Source organism: Poecilia mexicana, unplaced genomic scaffold (genome assembly GCF_051168715.1).
Source record: "Poecilia mexicana isolate PSO_F unplaced genomic scaffold, ASM5116871v1 scaffold_14, whole genome shotgun sequence".
In the NCBI taxonomy this organism is placed as follows: domain Eukaryota; kingdom Metazoa; phylum Chordata; class Actinopteri; order Cyprinodontiformes; family Poeciliidae; genus Poecilia; species Poecilia mexicana.
In genome coordinates, this window is record NW_028263383.1 from 6,066,405 (window position 1) to 6,081,784 (window position 15,380).

Consider the following 15,380-nt stretch of genomic DNA (forward strand, 5'->3'; position numbering starts at 1 on the left):
CATAACTGCCAACATGTAAAACTCTGATCATAAAATGACAGACTTTGCTATCTGTCATTCTCCCATCTTTGTTATGAAAAGCTCCTTGTAAAGCTTTCAGGTGAGGCGAGTTTAATTACTTGAGGCGTTTGAAGTTACTAAAAAATGTGTTTACTAGTGGTGCTTACCCAGTTTTGTGAAACACGTCTACAGCAGCAGAAGTTAAAGGATATCACATTTTCATTGTAATCATATAGTACCAATCAGTCTTTCAAGAGTAATAATTACATAATGAAACTGCAATGCTGGGCTTTTTGCTTTGTGGATGTGAATGACTCCAACACACATTGTTACTTTCGTAAGATTTGTGTGTTTCGTAAGTGTTCAAATCTCTGCTGTGAATTAGGAAACAAAGCCACGGTTCCCAGTTTCATTAGTTTCTTGTTACTCTACGTATAGCTGCACAACTGCCTTGATATCACATAAAAAAACAAAAACAGGAATTACCACATGAAACCCTCCAGAATCCAAGGTTCATTCTTTGTTTGCACGGTCTCTGACTGACTCATTATTGTTGAGCGGCGGGGGCGGTGATTGCTTGCTCCTCATGCTCCTGCCGTCCGTGGCAGCCCTTGATGTCTCCGTCACAAACAGCCGCGTCACCCAGACAGAGGTGACGATGCGTTTGTACTCGTTCCTGAAATTCCTGTTGAGTAAACCGTAGATGATGGCATTCAGGCAGCTGTTGAAGTAGGCCATGAAGTAGCTTACAACAAAAAGCCACTCGGGGATGTGGGGACCCACGCGAGTTGGATCTATAGCCACCGCCAATCCTATCAAGTTGAGTGGGGCCCAGCAGATTGCAAACAGGACAAATACAACAAACATGGTGATAAAATTCCGCAAGTCACTTGGTCTGAGACGAGGGCTGTCTTCAGTCTTTACTTTGCGTCGCACCTGGATATTATAAAGGGATAAATTAGACTGTAAGTTATCGATCACACATAAAAAAGACATGCCTATATAACACATTTACTCATAAATACATAAGATTATATAACATATTGTGCACAGATTTACTGGCATTTTAAATGCTTCACAGGTCTTTTTTTTTTCATTCTAAAAAGTGATAAACCACAAACTTTGATGTACTTTAATAGGATTTTATGCAATAGACCAAAAGAAAGTAATGTGCAACTGAGAAGCAGAAGGACATGATAAACATTTTTTCAAAATAGCTAAAAATCATGGTGTAAAATTTGACTGTATTTAGCCACGTTACTCTGATGCTCCTAAGAAATAGCCATATAGCCTTCAAATATCACCTAATCAGTAAATAGAATCTATCTGTGTGTAGTTTGCTCTGTAAACCATTTCTCAATCTTCGAATATTATTCAGAACATCAGAATAGCACAGAATAATCCAAAATGCATTGTAGTAATTGTAGTAAAATCTGATTTTACAAAAATAATATGTTCCAGGGGTAATGATACATTTGCAAACTACAATGTTAAGATTCTTACTGTATTCCAGTTTGAAAACCAAGTACCAGTACCCCTTCCAGTTGTAATGTATGTATTGTAAAATTTGAAAGAGGATATCGCCATATGAATCAGTTTGGACTTTTGGACTCCCACCACAGTCCTAGTGGAATCTTATTGATCAGATATTGTAATTTTTTGTGTATTTTGGCAGCTAACAGATGACTCATCTTTTAATTAAACCTTGCAAAATGTGAAACATACATATTCTTTCACGTTTTGAATTTGGAAAAAAAAAAAAAAAGGTTTTAGGACTTACCTGAATCACAAGAACCCAAATGCGAAGATAACAAAAGGTCACTACTGCAATGGGAACCAGAAAGTGAACCACTACCACTGCCACAGTGTAGGAACTGCTGACATTCTGAGCAAAGGTGCAGGAGTAGACCCGTGGGTCGTAGCGCAGAGAACCAACGAAGAAATTTGGGACGATGGCCACAATAGTGAGCACCCAAATTAAGGCAACAAACAGCAACGTGTTGCGGTAGCTGTACAGTCGGCTGTAGGAGAAGGAGTGGCAGATATAGCAGTATCTGTTCACTGCAATCCCAGTGATGTTGAAGATGGAGCCAATGACACTCAGCCCCATAAGGAAACCGCTGACCTGAAATAATAGAAAAAATGACATGTTTTTGTCTGTCTTCGACACTATTCATTAAAGTCATTGTCTTTTAATAAAGTGAAGAGATGACTGATGTGGTCCTACCATGCACTGAGTGTTTCCAAGCGCCCAGCCGTCATGGAAGAGAGCATAAAGGACCAGGGGATAGGGGTAGAAGGCTACCACAAGGTCAGCAAATGCCAGACTAACCACGAACACATTACCTGGGGAGGAAAATGTAAAGTAATGAGGTTAGCTCCCAAAACGTACAGAAAAGTCTTGCTTTATGCTCCCAGATTATAAAAATGCACAATTTTCTCTGCAAATGTTCAAATCTTTCTTTACTTTGCCTCAATGCATCTAGAAAATCGCACAGCTGGTCAGATTTTATCAGGTGGCAGACCTGCAGACTTTCATCATTGTTTCTGGCTGTTAAAGATAAGCACATACAACCGTGGTTCAAACCGATTCGCACCGCTTTGTCTTATACCCTGCACTGTCAAAACAGAGCAAATACTAGATGGTTGCATGGGAAGTGATTTTCAGCAGGCCTATCTCAGGACATTCAGCCTGCCGTGATTGTTGGCAGAGGAGGCTGAGATTACAAAAGGTTTGTAGCTTGTGCCCCACAGCTGATTGCCTCGCCCTAGACAAAGTTTTATCAGGACAGGCAGAGTCAGTGTTTTGACAGAGTGGAGGGAAAAAGCATGTGGACAAAGCACCTGGGGCATGCAGTTCTTTTTTCTTCTTGCTGCTAGCCAGCCTAATCCAAGAAGAACTTGTTCACAGAATCCGGTTTGTGCATCACCCAAAAAGTCAAAGTGTTTTTATTAATATAAGCATAATATGATCACCAAAAATATCTACATATTTCCCAGATTTAAATTTATTCTGTTTGTGTCACTTATTTATGAGAAACAGGTAATCAGTAGCCATATGACATAAATGGATGTTATATTATGACATCCATTTATGACATTATATACAGCATTCCTCGCCCTGCTGATGTTCTTGTGTCACCTCACCGCCAATGCTGGTAGCTCCATTTATCTGTGTGTTTGTCCTCTTCCTTTTGTTTGTTGGGGGACGACATATTATGGCAGCAATACAGGGACAAGAAAAACAACCCGATCAAACAAAAGAGGATTATATCAATGGCTCACCTCCAAGATCTTTAAAAGTTATGTTAGAAATGAACCTGAAATATAAGGAAACAGCCTCTTTACTGTTACTCACACTTCCAGAACTGCTGATGCAACCATATCTAAAAAAAAAAAAACTTTTTAAAGAAATATTAATGCTGTAATTATTAATTATTCATCTTTGGTAAATGGTATATCTGTCACGTTGTTCAAAAAAGAGACATCTCAATCGTAGCATTTTAAATCAGCTTGTTTAGTCTAAATTTGTAGTATTAATACTATTCTTCTGCAATGAATATGATTATTTTATAACATGGGATTTCCATAGACAATATAATTAGCACTAATTATATTTTAATATTATGCTTATATTATCCTTCTACCATTACTTTAAAGATAGAAGCAATGTAGTGATAGTTATGTAATGCAAAAATATTTTTATTTTGCTCCTTTTTGTTTATCTACAATAAAATATGTTATCTTTCAGCTGTACCATGGTAAAGGGCCCAGGGAGGGCACAAATACGTGATTATGTAATTTACTGATATGCTTGTTTTGTTAAGAAACTATGCTTCTAGGAGATATTTTAGAGGTACTTAAGCAATATTAAGCTATTAATTGGACTATCATCCCTATTAAGACTGAAGAAGGGAGTTAGAGTTCCGGTAGAAAACCCATGCATACTTTGGTAAAACAATCAGCACTCACAGTACAGTATACACTGTTTTAAAACTGAATTTGTTTTAGCCAATATTAGCTATATTAGGTATTTCAGATCCAGCTATTCATCCTCTTCTATATTAAATATTAGTTGAAATAAATAATCCTTAAATCACCTTCACCACTTATCGAATGTATACCTAAAAACATTAACCATTTCACTCACGCACTTTTTTGCATTTCGTTTAGTTGCAAAGTATCAGAGCCACTACAGCTGAGCGCTGTCGGCTCTCCCAAAAGGTGCAATGCATTATTTGATGCAGTATTTCAGGCTTATTATTTTGGCAGCAGCAACAAATAACTACCAGCTGTAACAGAGCTCACCTTGTGTTTCACCTGCCAGTTCATGAAAAGCTCATTTGCTGGGCAGCCGTAGTTCTGCAGAAGTGCAACTGATACTCCCAAGCCTCAGACCACATTAATGATGCTGGAGAATGGGGTTCTCTGGTGTGTCACGTTCTCAGAAAAAAACCCTCTGAGGGACTACAAGAGCTGTTAGTGTCTGGTATAATCACCCAACCATGTCAAAAGTGCATGAAGTACACAGGAAATGTATTTTTAGCCTTGCTGTAGTACCATCATGCTGTTACACGTTTGTTTTTATAATTACAGAATGTGCACACGTGTCTTCGATGTGTGACTGTCAGCCTAGAAATGTCTTGATGCTCTGTAAAATCTTTAAAAGGAGGCATCACTTCAGCACCAGCTGCACAATACTATCAATGGCAAAGAAATGTACCTTCCTTTTATTTATTTATTTTTTTATGTAAAATTGTACAGCGTCTTGTAGCATTGTTTAAAAGTGGTTAAATATTTATGCCTTAAAAATCAATTAATTTCATAACATAAGGATTCATATATTGTCAGTTTAATAGTCTAGCATAAAAATGGGATTTTAACCAGACCAGTGTGTTATACACACATTGAACCCATTTGACTTGACTTCTATCAACTTCAATTTTCTTTTCTCAGTTACAGAGGTTTGGAGGCAATCAGCGCTGTAGTTAGATAGATCTGAAAATTCATCCTAAATTCCAGTTTGCTCTAGTGTTTATATTTAACAAGCATAAGAAATGACACTTGAGAGGTAAAACACAAAATGGTGTAAAATATTTTAAATGCTACTGAGACCACTGAGCCCTGACAACAAACACAAGAGGCGGCTTTGACGCATGCATCTTGTGCCCTCTGCATGAAGGAGGATCTGTGATCCTGCAGGACTGTTTCTTTTCCAGAAAGCCCTGGGGACCCATTTGGAGTCCACGGCATCAAGAACACTTTAAAATATCAGGAGATTTAAAAAAAAAAAATTTGATTGCCTCTGCCAGATGGATAGCCAATCTGATGAACTTTAATAACTTTTCAGTGCAATTTAGACATCAGGAGATATCCTTATGGGAACAGCTTTTCACCTCCGAGACGCAAAGTTTCGAAGCAAACTTCTAAACATTTTCCTAGATGTCTTAGGCAAATTCTACAAACCATAGTCTAAATGCTAAAGTTTGTTATGTTTAAACTTTGTCATTGATATCTAAAGGATAAGACCGGCAAGAATAAAGACGCAAGTGGTCTTGAACTCAGATATTTGCATTTCCTGCACTGTTTGCATCCTACTGAGCTAATCAAGCATTCTGATGAATGCAACAATCTGGTGCCCAAACCCTGCTTTACATGTGTAGGTTAAGGGGAAAGTACATGTCTAGAATGAAATGCTGATTTTATATTGAAAGAACTCTATTCACTGTAGAGTCTCGCTATCAGTGAAGAAATCCTTTAGCACAATTACCAGTTCTAACTATGGACTTGTCTGATTGCATAAATGTACCTGCTGCCGCCCACAAGTCTATGCTGATAAGGAAAACTGTCTGTTGATAAAGGCAATGTGTATGGATTTGTGGTAGATTTGCCAAGATTGCTTTAATTATAGTCTGATAGGACTCTTCTAACCCTTTACAGTGTATTTAAGTAGAAATTCAATGTGTGTGTGTGTGTAATACTCATTCAAATGTGATAAAGTATAAATTACCTTTTGGATTGGAAAGATTAAAGTTCATTACACACAAGCACGTTTTGTGCTTGTGGGCATGTGTGGCTAACATCTGCAAATGAATTAAGAAAAAAAGCCACATTTCAAAATGAAGTTGAAATTACACACCTGCAGATATGTGAAGTGAAAAAACATGAAAAGTGAGAAAATGCTGCTTTAGGATCAATTTAACTTGAAGCAGAAATATTTTATTTATTCAAAGGTTTTCAAATTTGACCTTTTAATTTAATTTACTTTTTCCATTTTATAGTAGAGGTAAATAGTAGTGGTTATTACTTTAATGGTTTAAAAAAAGGATTTAAAAAGCATTGTGGATATTTATTAGGATAACCTTTAGAAGGAGAAAATATGTAGAAACTAGTATGGTTAGTTAATATTGTCACATGAAGTTTGCAAATAATAAGAAAATAGTACATATAATCCTCATGTTGAATAAATGTTACAATTTCTAAATGGAAAATAAAAAGGAAAAAAGCAACCTGTCTGTACCCCCAAATTTCTCTAAGCTATCACTACCAGTGTACTGTACAGTGCCATGTTATTTATAAAAACGTTGCACTCTTATGGGTTTCTTGTGCTATTACAAGCACTTCACATGCTTACAGATGTGAAGTGGATAATAACTTCACATCTGTATAATAGTGGATAATAACCCGCACAGTAATGATGCATGGTGCACGGTATGAAGGTTATGAAGAAATATGTAATTTATTCAAACATATCCTTTCTTACAGCTTTGTTTACTTTTTACACGAAGACACTGCAGATCTCTCAACAGTCAGACTGATATTTTATTTTGTAAATATATTTGTGTTTTATTAGACATAGCTGAATGGATCATGTAAGTTATACTACCTTGATAAAATTCTTGGGACTTAAATTATTGGGATACTTTAGCAGAAAGTCAGTGACTTTGTATGATAAAGCAGCTGAAACTGCAACAGCTGTAGGACTTTGGCTGTTTGTTTGACCTGGGCTACATCAAACAGTTCCTCAATCAAAGCCTCTAATGTCTCTAATTCGTCTCTAAGACGTCTCAGAGAATGATCATTACAGTTGTGATTCTTCAAATTTTTTGCTGCTCTTGTTTGAAAAGTAAAATTAACATATAGAAAAGTGAAGTTACAGCAGCCTTTATATGTCTGGGGAAGAAATGTATGGGGCACATTAAAATACACGTACAAAATAAAGAATGTGTTTTTTATATCTCCGGTTCTGCAGATACCAAAGGTTGTACATCAGAAAAGACTGAGTGAACATTTTGTTTTTCCACAGATGCTGTTGCCGTGGCTGCAGGGGGAAAAGTATTCAGTGAATTTTTCTGACAAAATGTCTACCTTTTATTTGTCCCATGCCAACAGTGCACTACTTTGATGTGGAAAGGATTTTTCCCTTTTTTCCCTTTTTAATTTCCACATATTTTATATTTAGATCTAGAGTCCTTAGTTGGCCATGAAAGTAGTTTGTTGTTTATCTTCATTTATTTTGAAACTACTGTTGCGTAAAACCATTTGTGTTGAATTAAACAGTTTATGAAACCATAAGTGTTAATTGTAGAACCAGAAAAAACTACAAAAATATTAAAATAGTACAACAAATTGAAACTGACCTTATTTGCTATTGTTTTTCAAGGAAATAAATGGTTGTAAAACCATTTAAAAATAAAAGGTTGAAAAAGCCTTTGGAGCCATACTTCTTAAAAATTGGACATTACCATATTCAATTCAGTTCAGTTGAGTTCAAGAATACTATCGGTTCCAAAGGGAAATTAAAAGTTGTTGTAATATATATAATATAATTTTACTCAGAGTTACTGAAGATGTTGAAGTTACATTCAGTGTGAATACTTTGCAGTCATTCATGTCATTTTCACTGGCTACTGTAATAAACGTTGATGCTCAGTGTTCCATTTGTGATATAATAAAATAACCATGAACACAACTAAAAAGGATTGAGTAAAAAAGGATTATAGACATCACTGAAACAATTCACTTTATATGGACAATCTGAAACTCCCCATCATTGCTGAAAAAAAATCACTTCTTTGCACAGATGCATGCAGATGGTCACGTCTTACCTAGTGACCCACCTAACAAACACTTTGCTTGCCAGGGATCGGGCCTACGACTGATAAATATTCAGTGATAAGTGATCATCCAACCTAAAAGCGCAAATGTTGTTTCAGGTTTAGAGCAATTGAATCCAGACTTGGATTATGCAATACCCCCCCAAAAAATTAAAAAGCCTTAAATCAAGAAAAGAAACTGGTGATATGTTTTAAAAGATGAAAGAAAATGCATAATGCATTTAATCTGCTCTAACAGTTTGTAAAGTTCTGTAAAACCTATATTTTTTTGCACTGCTACTTGCTTTTCTTTTTATGCTAAATGGATAAATTGGATGTTCCTGATGCAGAATTTGAACAGCTCTTCACATGGTTATTCATGTGTACTTAATTGCATATGGAACCGTTGGCTGAAACGTAATCCTTTTTGACATAAGTAATGCGTGAATAAGTACTGTAATGAACAATATTAGAACAAAAATGTAGCTTTGCGAATTTTCCCTCCATTCCTGCAAGCCATTCCCCATGAGAACTGATTGCAATGATTTTCCTCTCATTAGCTTTTTCTCATGTCTTTCCTGTGGGAGGACATGCTAGTCAGATTTGCCTTGTTTGCATTTAAATTTGTTTCTAGGGGAAGGAGTGGAGGCAAAAATAGGCAGCAGGTTTCAGAGGGAGTGAAGTAGAGAGGAGAAAGTGGTCAGGAAATGTTAAAATATGGATTTTCATGTGAAAATTGTAAAGGTTAAAAGTGTTAAGCCAGTCTCACTTAAGAAGGATAAAGGACATAACTCCCACAACACATGACCTATACATTCATCAGCGTTATTATCTAATAACACTGTCATATTTAGAAATTTCTGTTATTTACATAAAGTTCTTTGAAAAATAAGACAAAAAGAGCAAAAGAGACAGCATCTAACTATCTATAGATTTTAATGAACATACTTGTCACAAAGAAAAGTAAACTTAGGAAGATGGCAAAACATAAAAAGAGATTAAAGGTCCCCAGAGGATTGCGTTGTTAGCAGTTAAGGAAGAGGCCAAGAGGAGGCTGATGAGAACAAACACAAGATGAAAAGGTAATATTCCCTTTTTTACAGTGTTGTAGACAAGGCAATAAACAATCTTGTCATCAGTGCTATACATCATCCTTTGTGCAGTGCAGGTCTGTCCATGTGAGCAGCTTCCTCCTTCCACAGTCAGCCCACTGCCTGACCATACATATCAGTCTCAATCAGACGACTTTCAACCTCTTTCACCTTATTTTTGTGTTCTGACGGTTCACTCTAACTGCACTTTATATTCTCAACCGAGGATGCTAAGTTTTAAACATCACGACTGACTGTTCATCTCTAAAAAACATTTTCTTCTCCACACCTTTAGCACACTTTTTGCCCAGAGGTTAAATGCACCCTCCCTTTTGCGTTCAGAGTAGTGTCAGTTAGGCACAGATTCAATTCATCAAAGGTTTTAGTCCATATTGTCACTCCACATTTGTTGACTCCACATTCGTGATAAAGACTAACTGTGTCATCACATTCTACATGTGTCCTATTGGACTGAGATGTGGTGACTGAAGGCTGCTAGGGTACAGAGAACTCAGTGTCAAATTCAAGAAACCAGACAAGGCAACTCCTCCTGCTTGAAGTAAGATATCCAGGTATGCTGAGGCATTTAAGAGTCTTTGTTGACACTAAGAGGCCTACAGCCTGCCAGACCCTTAATACAAGACATGCTGGATCCATGCTTTCAGGTTTTTCATGACAAACTCTGACTCTACCTAATGCTCCAATCTGCTATCTTAATAGGAGTGGCACATGGTGTGGTCTTCTGCTGCTGTAGCAACTCTACTTCAAGGTTCGCGATGTTGTGTTATCACACTTATTACACCCACCTTATCTCTAAAGAAGTGTTAGCTGAGGTACTGTTCTCTTTCTGTTATCCTAAGTGAGTCTACTTGTTCTTCCTCTGAAATGAACAAAGTGTTTTTGTGCACATAAGTGCCACTCACTGAATGTTTTCTCTTTCTTAGACTGTTCTCTATATATCCAGTAGAAGCTGATTCTAGTAGATCAGCAGTTTCTGAAATATTCAGTCCAACCCTGTGTGGCACCAACAACCTTGCCACGTTCAAAGTCTCTTTAATCCCTTTTGTCTTTGCCAGTCTGATGTTTGGTTTGAAATTCAGCAAGTTGTCTTCAGCACAACTTGATGCCAAGTGGCATCAATGTGATTCATTAGCTCATATTTTTGTAAACAAGTGTACCTAAAAAAGTGGCCAGGGAGTGTATTTCTTTGAAAAGGTCAAAATTCACACATCCTTAGACTACATGATTGTGGTTAGGGCATGTTTTTCTACTGAAATGGACCTGAGTTGAGTTTCTTCTTTCAACTATGTGACAAAAATTACCATAAAATTGCTCTTTATCGCCCTCTTGACATATGAAAAGGGGTTTATAGGAGAAGCGAAATGGCAAGAAAGTTTGAGCATGTCTGCAGAGTTCAGTATATGTCTTCTGTAAGTGAATAGCATTCATCACCTCAGGCAAATATATTGTTAGGGCCTCTGAAGCAGCAAGGGCAAATATACCCTATAGTGCATGAATCCCGGTGTGTATTTTACCCATTACTCACCACATTTCCTATTCCCAAGCATTAGTTCTGACACACACATTTGTCTGACCCTCCAGTATTTCCAGTCTAACGTCAACCTGGCTTGAGTTAATTGGTACAAGCATCCCTGAGGTTACATTTTAATTAAAAAACGTGAAGGAAATCACATTCTTTGAATTTGACCAAGTTAATTTACCTGGAAATTAGTAATTGATACTACCACCTGAAACACATCATAGAAACATGCATTCAAATGAGATATCAATCACTTATAAGAAGGTACATTTTTGTATTTGCCTTAAGGCGGGAAACTTCAAAGGTGAATACACTAATACTGTAAAAAGAAAAAAAAAAAAATAAAATAAAATAAAAAAATATATATATATATATATATATTTTTTTTTTAATTTGGTTAAAAATTCCAATATTTTCGCTAACAAAGTTCTAACAGAGATGGTTTCCTTTTTTAAATAGAATCTCTTCCTACATACACAGTTTTTTGTTATATTATCTTTGCAACACTATTCTATTCTAATCAGACACAATTTTAACTAAAGTCATTAAATTTACTTGGGTGAACTTTAATAACATCATGTCTGATCAACTTACTAAACCATCAGATTTGATCTTCTTACTACAATGTTTTGGTTTTGTTTAGGGCTGTCAACGTTAAGGCATTCCCGCATGTAAACCGTGTTAATATTACATTAAGGCAGATTTATCAAACTGCCTTTCTTGACCTGAAAACCTGTCTCCCATGAAGAGTTACCAAGTTCACAGCAGCGCATTACAGGCTTGACACACGGGTAGTGATGAACGACAACGAAAGATGACAATTTTGCGACAGCAGGACAGCAACAAAAGTTGAAAAATGTGAAAAATGTTCACTTGCACAAATTACAACGGTCGCTTGGATAAATGAAGACAAGCGACTGCCACCTCAGTACTCCGGTTCCACAGTAAATGAATGGAGAGGGACATTTCTAAAATAATGCTTAAAACAAAATGACTTGAAGCTTCCTGAATATAAAAACCTGGAAAACTGAGAATCTTCAGGCATGTTTGGTTTGAGACAATCAAACATGCTCTTAAACATGTTTTTTTTTTTTTTTTAAACATGCATACACTGGCAATTTTAGATATGGGCTATATACCAGGGTGGCATGAGAAAGGGAAGGGGTACCCAAGAACTGGAAAATAAAACATACCTTTCTGTAAGTTATCCCCTGAACAAGTTTGCTACTTCTTATATGCATGTGTAGTGGAATATGTTTCCCTCAGTTGCTGTTGAGTAATGGGAGACTTCATTACCTGCTTTCTGCTACAAAAAATAAAAGATAATTGCTTCCATTTTAATTACTTGGAGTGTGGCAAAAGGAGGGGCTTGCCCAGGGAATCATTTCTGTAAGAAGCACAACAGTGTGCATTTCTATATTACAAGCTAATTAATCGTGATTAATCACAGCAGATTAAATTATTTAATTGATAGTTGTATTTATACCTCTATAGAAAATCATGAATCAGTAATTAAAAGTACCGCTGAACTGTTTCTTTTATGTTTTAAAAATTTGATTTGGTAGAAATCAGTTTCATGTGTAAATTATGAAAAAAAAAAAAAAAAATACAGGTTTATTTGTTCTGCACATTTCAGTGTAAGAAATGATTTACTCTGCTACTGTAGTAAAGGAGGAGTTTATTTCAAGACATTTTACAAAGGGAGTCCAAAAGTATGGACACCTCTGTCTTCTTATCTTTAACTTAAATGTCAGAAAGCAACGTTAGGAAATCATCCTAACGTTAGGTGGGCTCCGTCACCTGTATTACATTTCCGCTGAACTCTGGGTGGCCCTGGGAGGTCACCAAGTGTTCTTCACCCGCCGTTATGTTACTGGAAGTTCTACTGAGTCAGAGAAAGACTCACTGGAGGAGAGTGTGTAGGAGCTGCTGGTCGACTGCTGCTTTGAACCCAGCCTTCTACAGAAGCTCTGCTTTTAGCTGCCTCCTTCAGGTCTCTTTTATTGCCTCAGACACTTCTCTTCATAACGTACGATTACGAATTTGGTGTGTAAATGTGTAATTGTCAATATGACGTCTCAAATATAAGTTACACATTATTGCCACGGACAGCAAAGGTGTTAAAATGCAACGCAAGTACCGCAAGATGATGAAATAAGTACAAGTTTTTACTGTGGGAGAATAAATAATTCCCTATAACTTATGTAAACACAGACACACACACACACACAGACTCGTACACCAGAAATCCCACTGCACAGGACTAAAGTAGAACAAACCTTCCTATCATTGCTGCTTCTATTGTGAGAATTGTTTTTAATGCAGTCTTTACCCTCAGAAAATAACACCTTGATGTGCATTTGTATCATTGTACTACTGCTCTTGCACACCTTAAAAGGTTACAAAAACACACTGCTGTGAAAACCCAACGCTCGCTGCATGCTGATTAACTGAAAGGCAATTTACTGCCTCGCAACGCAACCTATGTTTCAGGCAAAAATTTGAACCAGTTTTCTCTGCTGAGAAAATCACCTCCATAATGAGGGAGCAACTTAAATCATGGTCAGTCAGGCATATAGACAGAAAGACTACGTGGGGGAAAGAAGTGCACTGAAAGCACACAATGTATGTAGCTCTCATATTCTTGAAGGAAAAACAGCAAACCAGAAATAACAACATTATCATATGACTTTATAGGTTTGTCATAAGATACAGTATTCCCAACACTTATAGAACAAGAACCTGCTAAAAATCTAAACATTGTTTACTTAACCTATTTTCTTTAATACAGCTACAACTCAGTCAATTGGAATATTAAAAAAAAGTGCATTTGTTTCTTTTCAGATCAAGATGTTAAAGTTTAAGAAAAAGTTAATCACACACAGAAGAAAGTTAATTTCACGTGTTTATTTTTTACTGTTAATGGTAATTATTATGTCACTATGATGTGAATGAAGACTTTCAAAGATTTAAACACCATATGCCTCCACACAGGCATATTCAGGAAATATGTTACAACTGCTGCATTCCTTGAGTTAATCTTCTCCTCAACAACACCAAAGGTGTCTTGCAGTGGCTAGGGAGAAACATGGCTGGACAGTCGCTCAGTTGTCCACACTCATATTTTCAACTCAAAGTAAATTTTATTTGAAAATCTAACTTTCAGAACCTGGAAGAATAGTGGTGAGAACATTACCTGATGTCCAGTGGGATGTTTTTACAGTCAATAACGACTTTTGGAGCCATGTCATCTGATTCTGTTGGTCCACAGTTTTTCTTTAAGCACTTCATACTTTCCTCTACAGACGAGCTTCATGCAGATTCTGAGTTAATTCTTCAGCAGGATTTGGCAATGTCTACTTTAAAGATCACACTATCATTGTGCTTCACAGCAAACTCTCCGGAAATAAACCCCATGCAGAATCCAAAAATCATTGCCAAGGGGAAGATTGAAGACACCAGAGTCAACAATACAGAGAAGCTGAAGGCTTTTATTAAAATAATCTGTGCTTCCTTAAGCACAAGCCATGTGGCATTGATGCAGTAATTCATCCAAACTAAAGACAAACCAAGTATCGAGAGCATTTTCATCAAAAGTAGCAAAAAAATTAATAAAATGTCTGGACTTCACCAGTATGTGTGAAATAGTTTATTATTGCATATGAGTTTCACATTTTGAACTGAATTGCTGGATAAAATAACTTTTCAGTGATATTCTACTTAATTTGTATAATGCTATTTGCACATCTATGGGTTTCTTGTGACATGCCTCAGCTAAGCTGTCATGCAGACGCTAACCTTTATCTCTTTTGTGTGAGCATCCCCCATGTGCTGCTTGCAATTTATGTTTTGTCTTCCTGATCCTACTTTCAGCTAAGTACCAGTTTATGAGCTGTGCCAGATCAAGGAATGCCGTGCATCTGTGTGGGCATATGAGCAGCTGGGTTAATTTACTCAGATGTGTGCATATAGTGCACACATCCACATAACTGCACATACAATAAAATATTCAACACATTATGTGCGTGATGGGGAAACGACACCTTCTTGGCATTAGACTGCAGTGTTCTGGGATAATTCTCTACATTCTACACTAAGTAGCAGTTCCATGAAAAAAATGAGCTTATTTCTGAGCTTGAGAGCTTGGCTCACTTATTATTAGCAATATGCATCCAATCTACATCAAGATGTCACTGAGAAAACATCTGTGATATATAGGGGTGCAGATTTAAACATTTAATGTGACGTGAACCAAATGTTAGCGCCGTTTTAGGTGGCTCCTGCAATTTACATAATTGGGTGCACTGAGTGATAGGCAAACTAATTTTATTTTAGAACATATAGAAGGAACATAAGGGCAAAACTAAATACATAAAAAACACAACATTGCTTGTAGGTGTGGTGTAAAACATATTTGTAAAGCATTGAGGTGACAGATGGTTGTGTATCATGTGATGACTGGAAAACGTGGCTCAATTACCATATACATGAGGGCAAGTAGAGTTGGACTAACATCAGAGAAAAATTCTGAATGTGAAGTAAAATCCCTCAGTTTATGACTCCGGTTTGTCTGTACCCTTAATAAATCAAAATTTCTTTTTGTCACAGCAGTTTGGCTGAGTTGCTCCACCATCTGATGTCACAATGATGAGG

The 15,380-nt window shown here is 36.7% G+C and overlaps 1 protein-coding gene across 1 annotated transcript in view; it reads right to left on the reverse strand.

The window, feature by feature from the left end:
* Nucleotides 1-257: 257 nt before the first annotated feature.
* mtnr1bb (melatonin receptor 1Bb) overlaps nt 258-15,380 on the reverse strand; it is a 40,544-nt gene continuing 25,421 nt past the window's right edge. The window contains exons 2-4 of the mRNA XM_088012598.1: nt 2,228-2,346; nt 1,781-2,125; nt 258-936 (exon numbers count right to left, since the gene is read on the reverse strand). Coding sequence (XP_087868724.1) covers nt 514-936; nt 1,781-2,125; nt 2,228-2,346 — 887 coding nt within the window. The 3' untranslated portion in view covers nt 258-513. The remainder of the gene's footprint in view (nt 937-1,780; nt 2,126-2,227; nt 2,347-15,380) is intronic.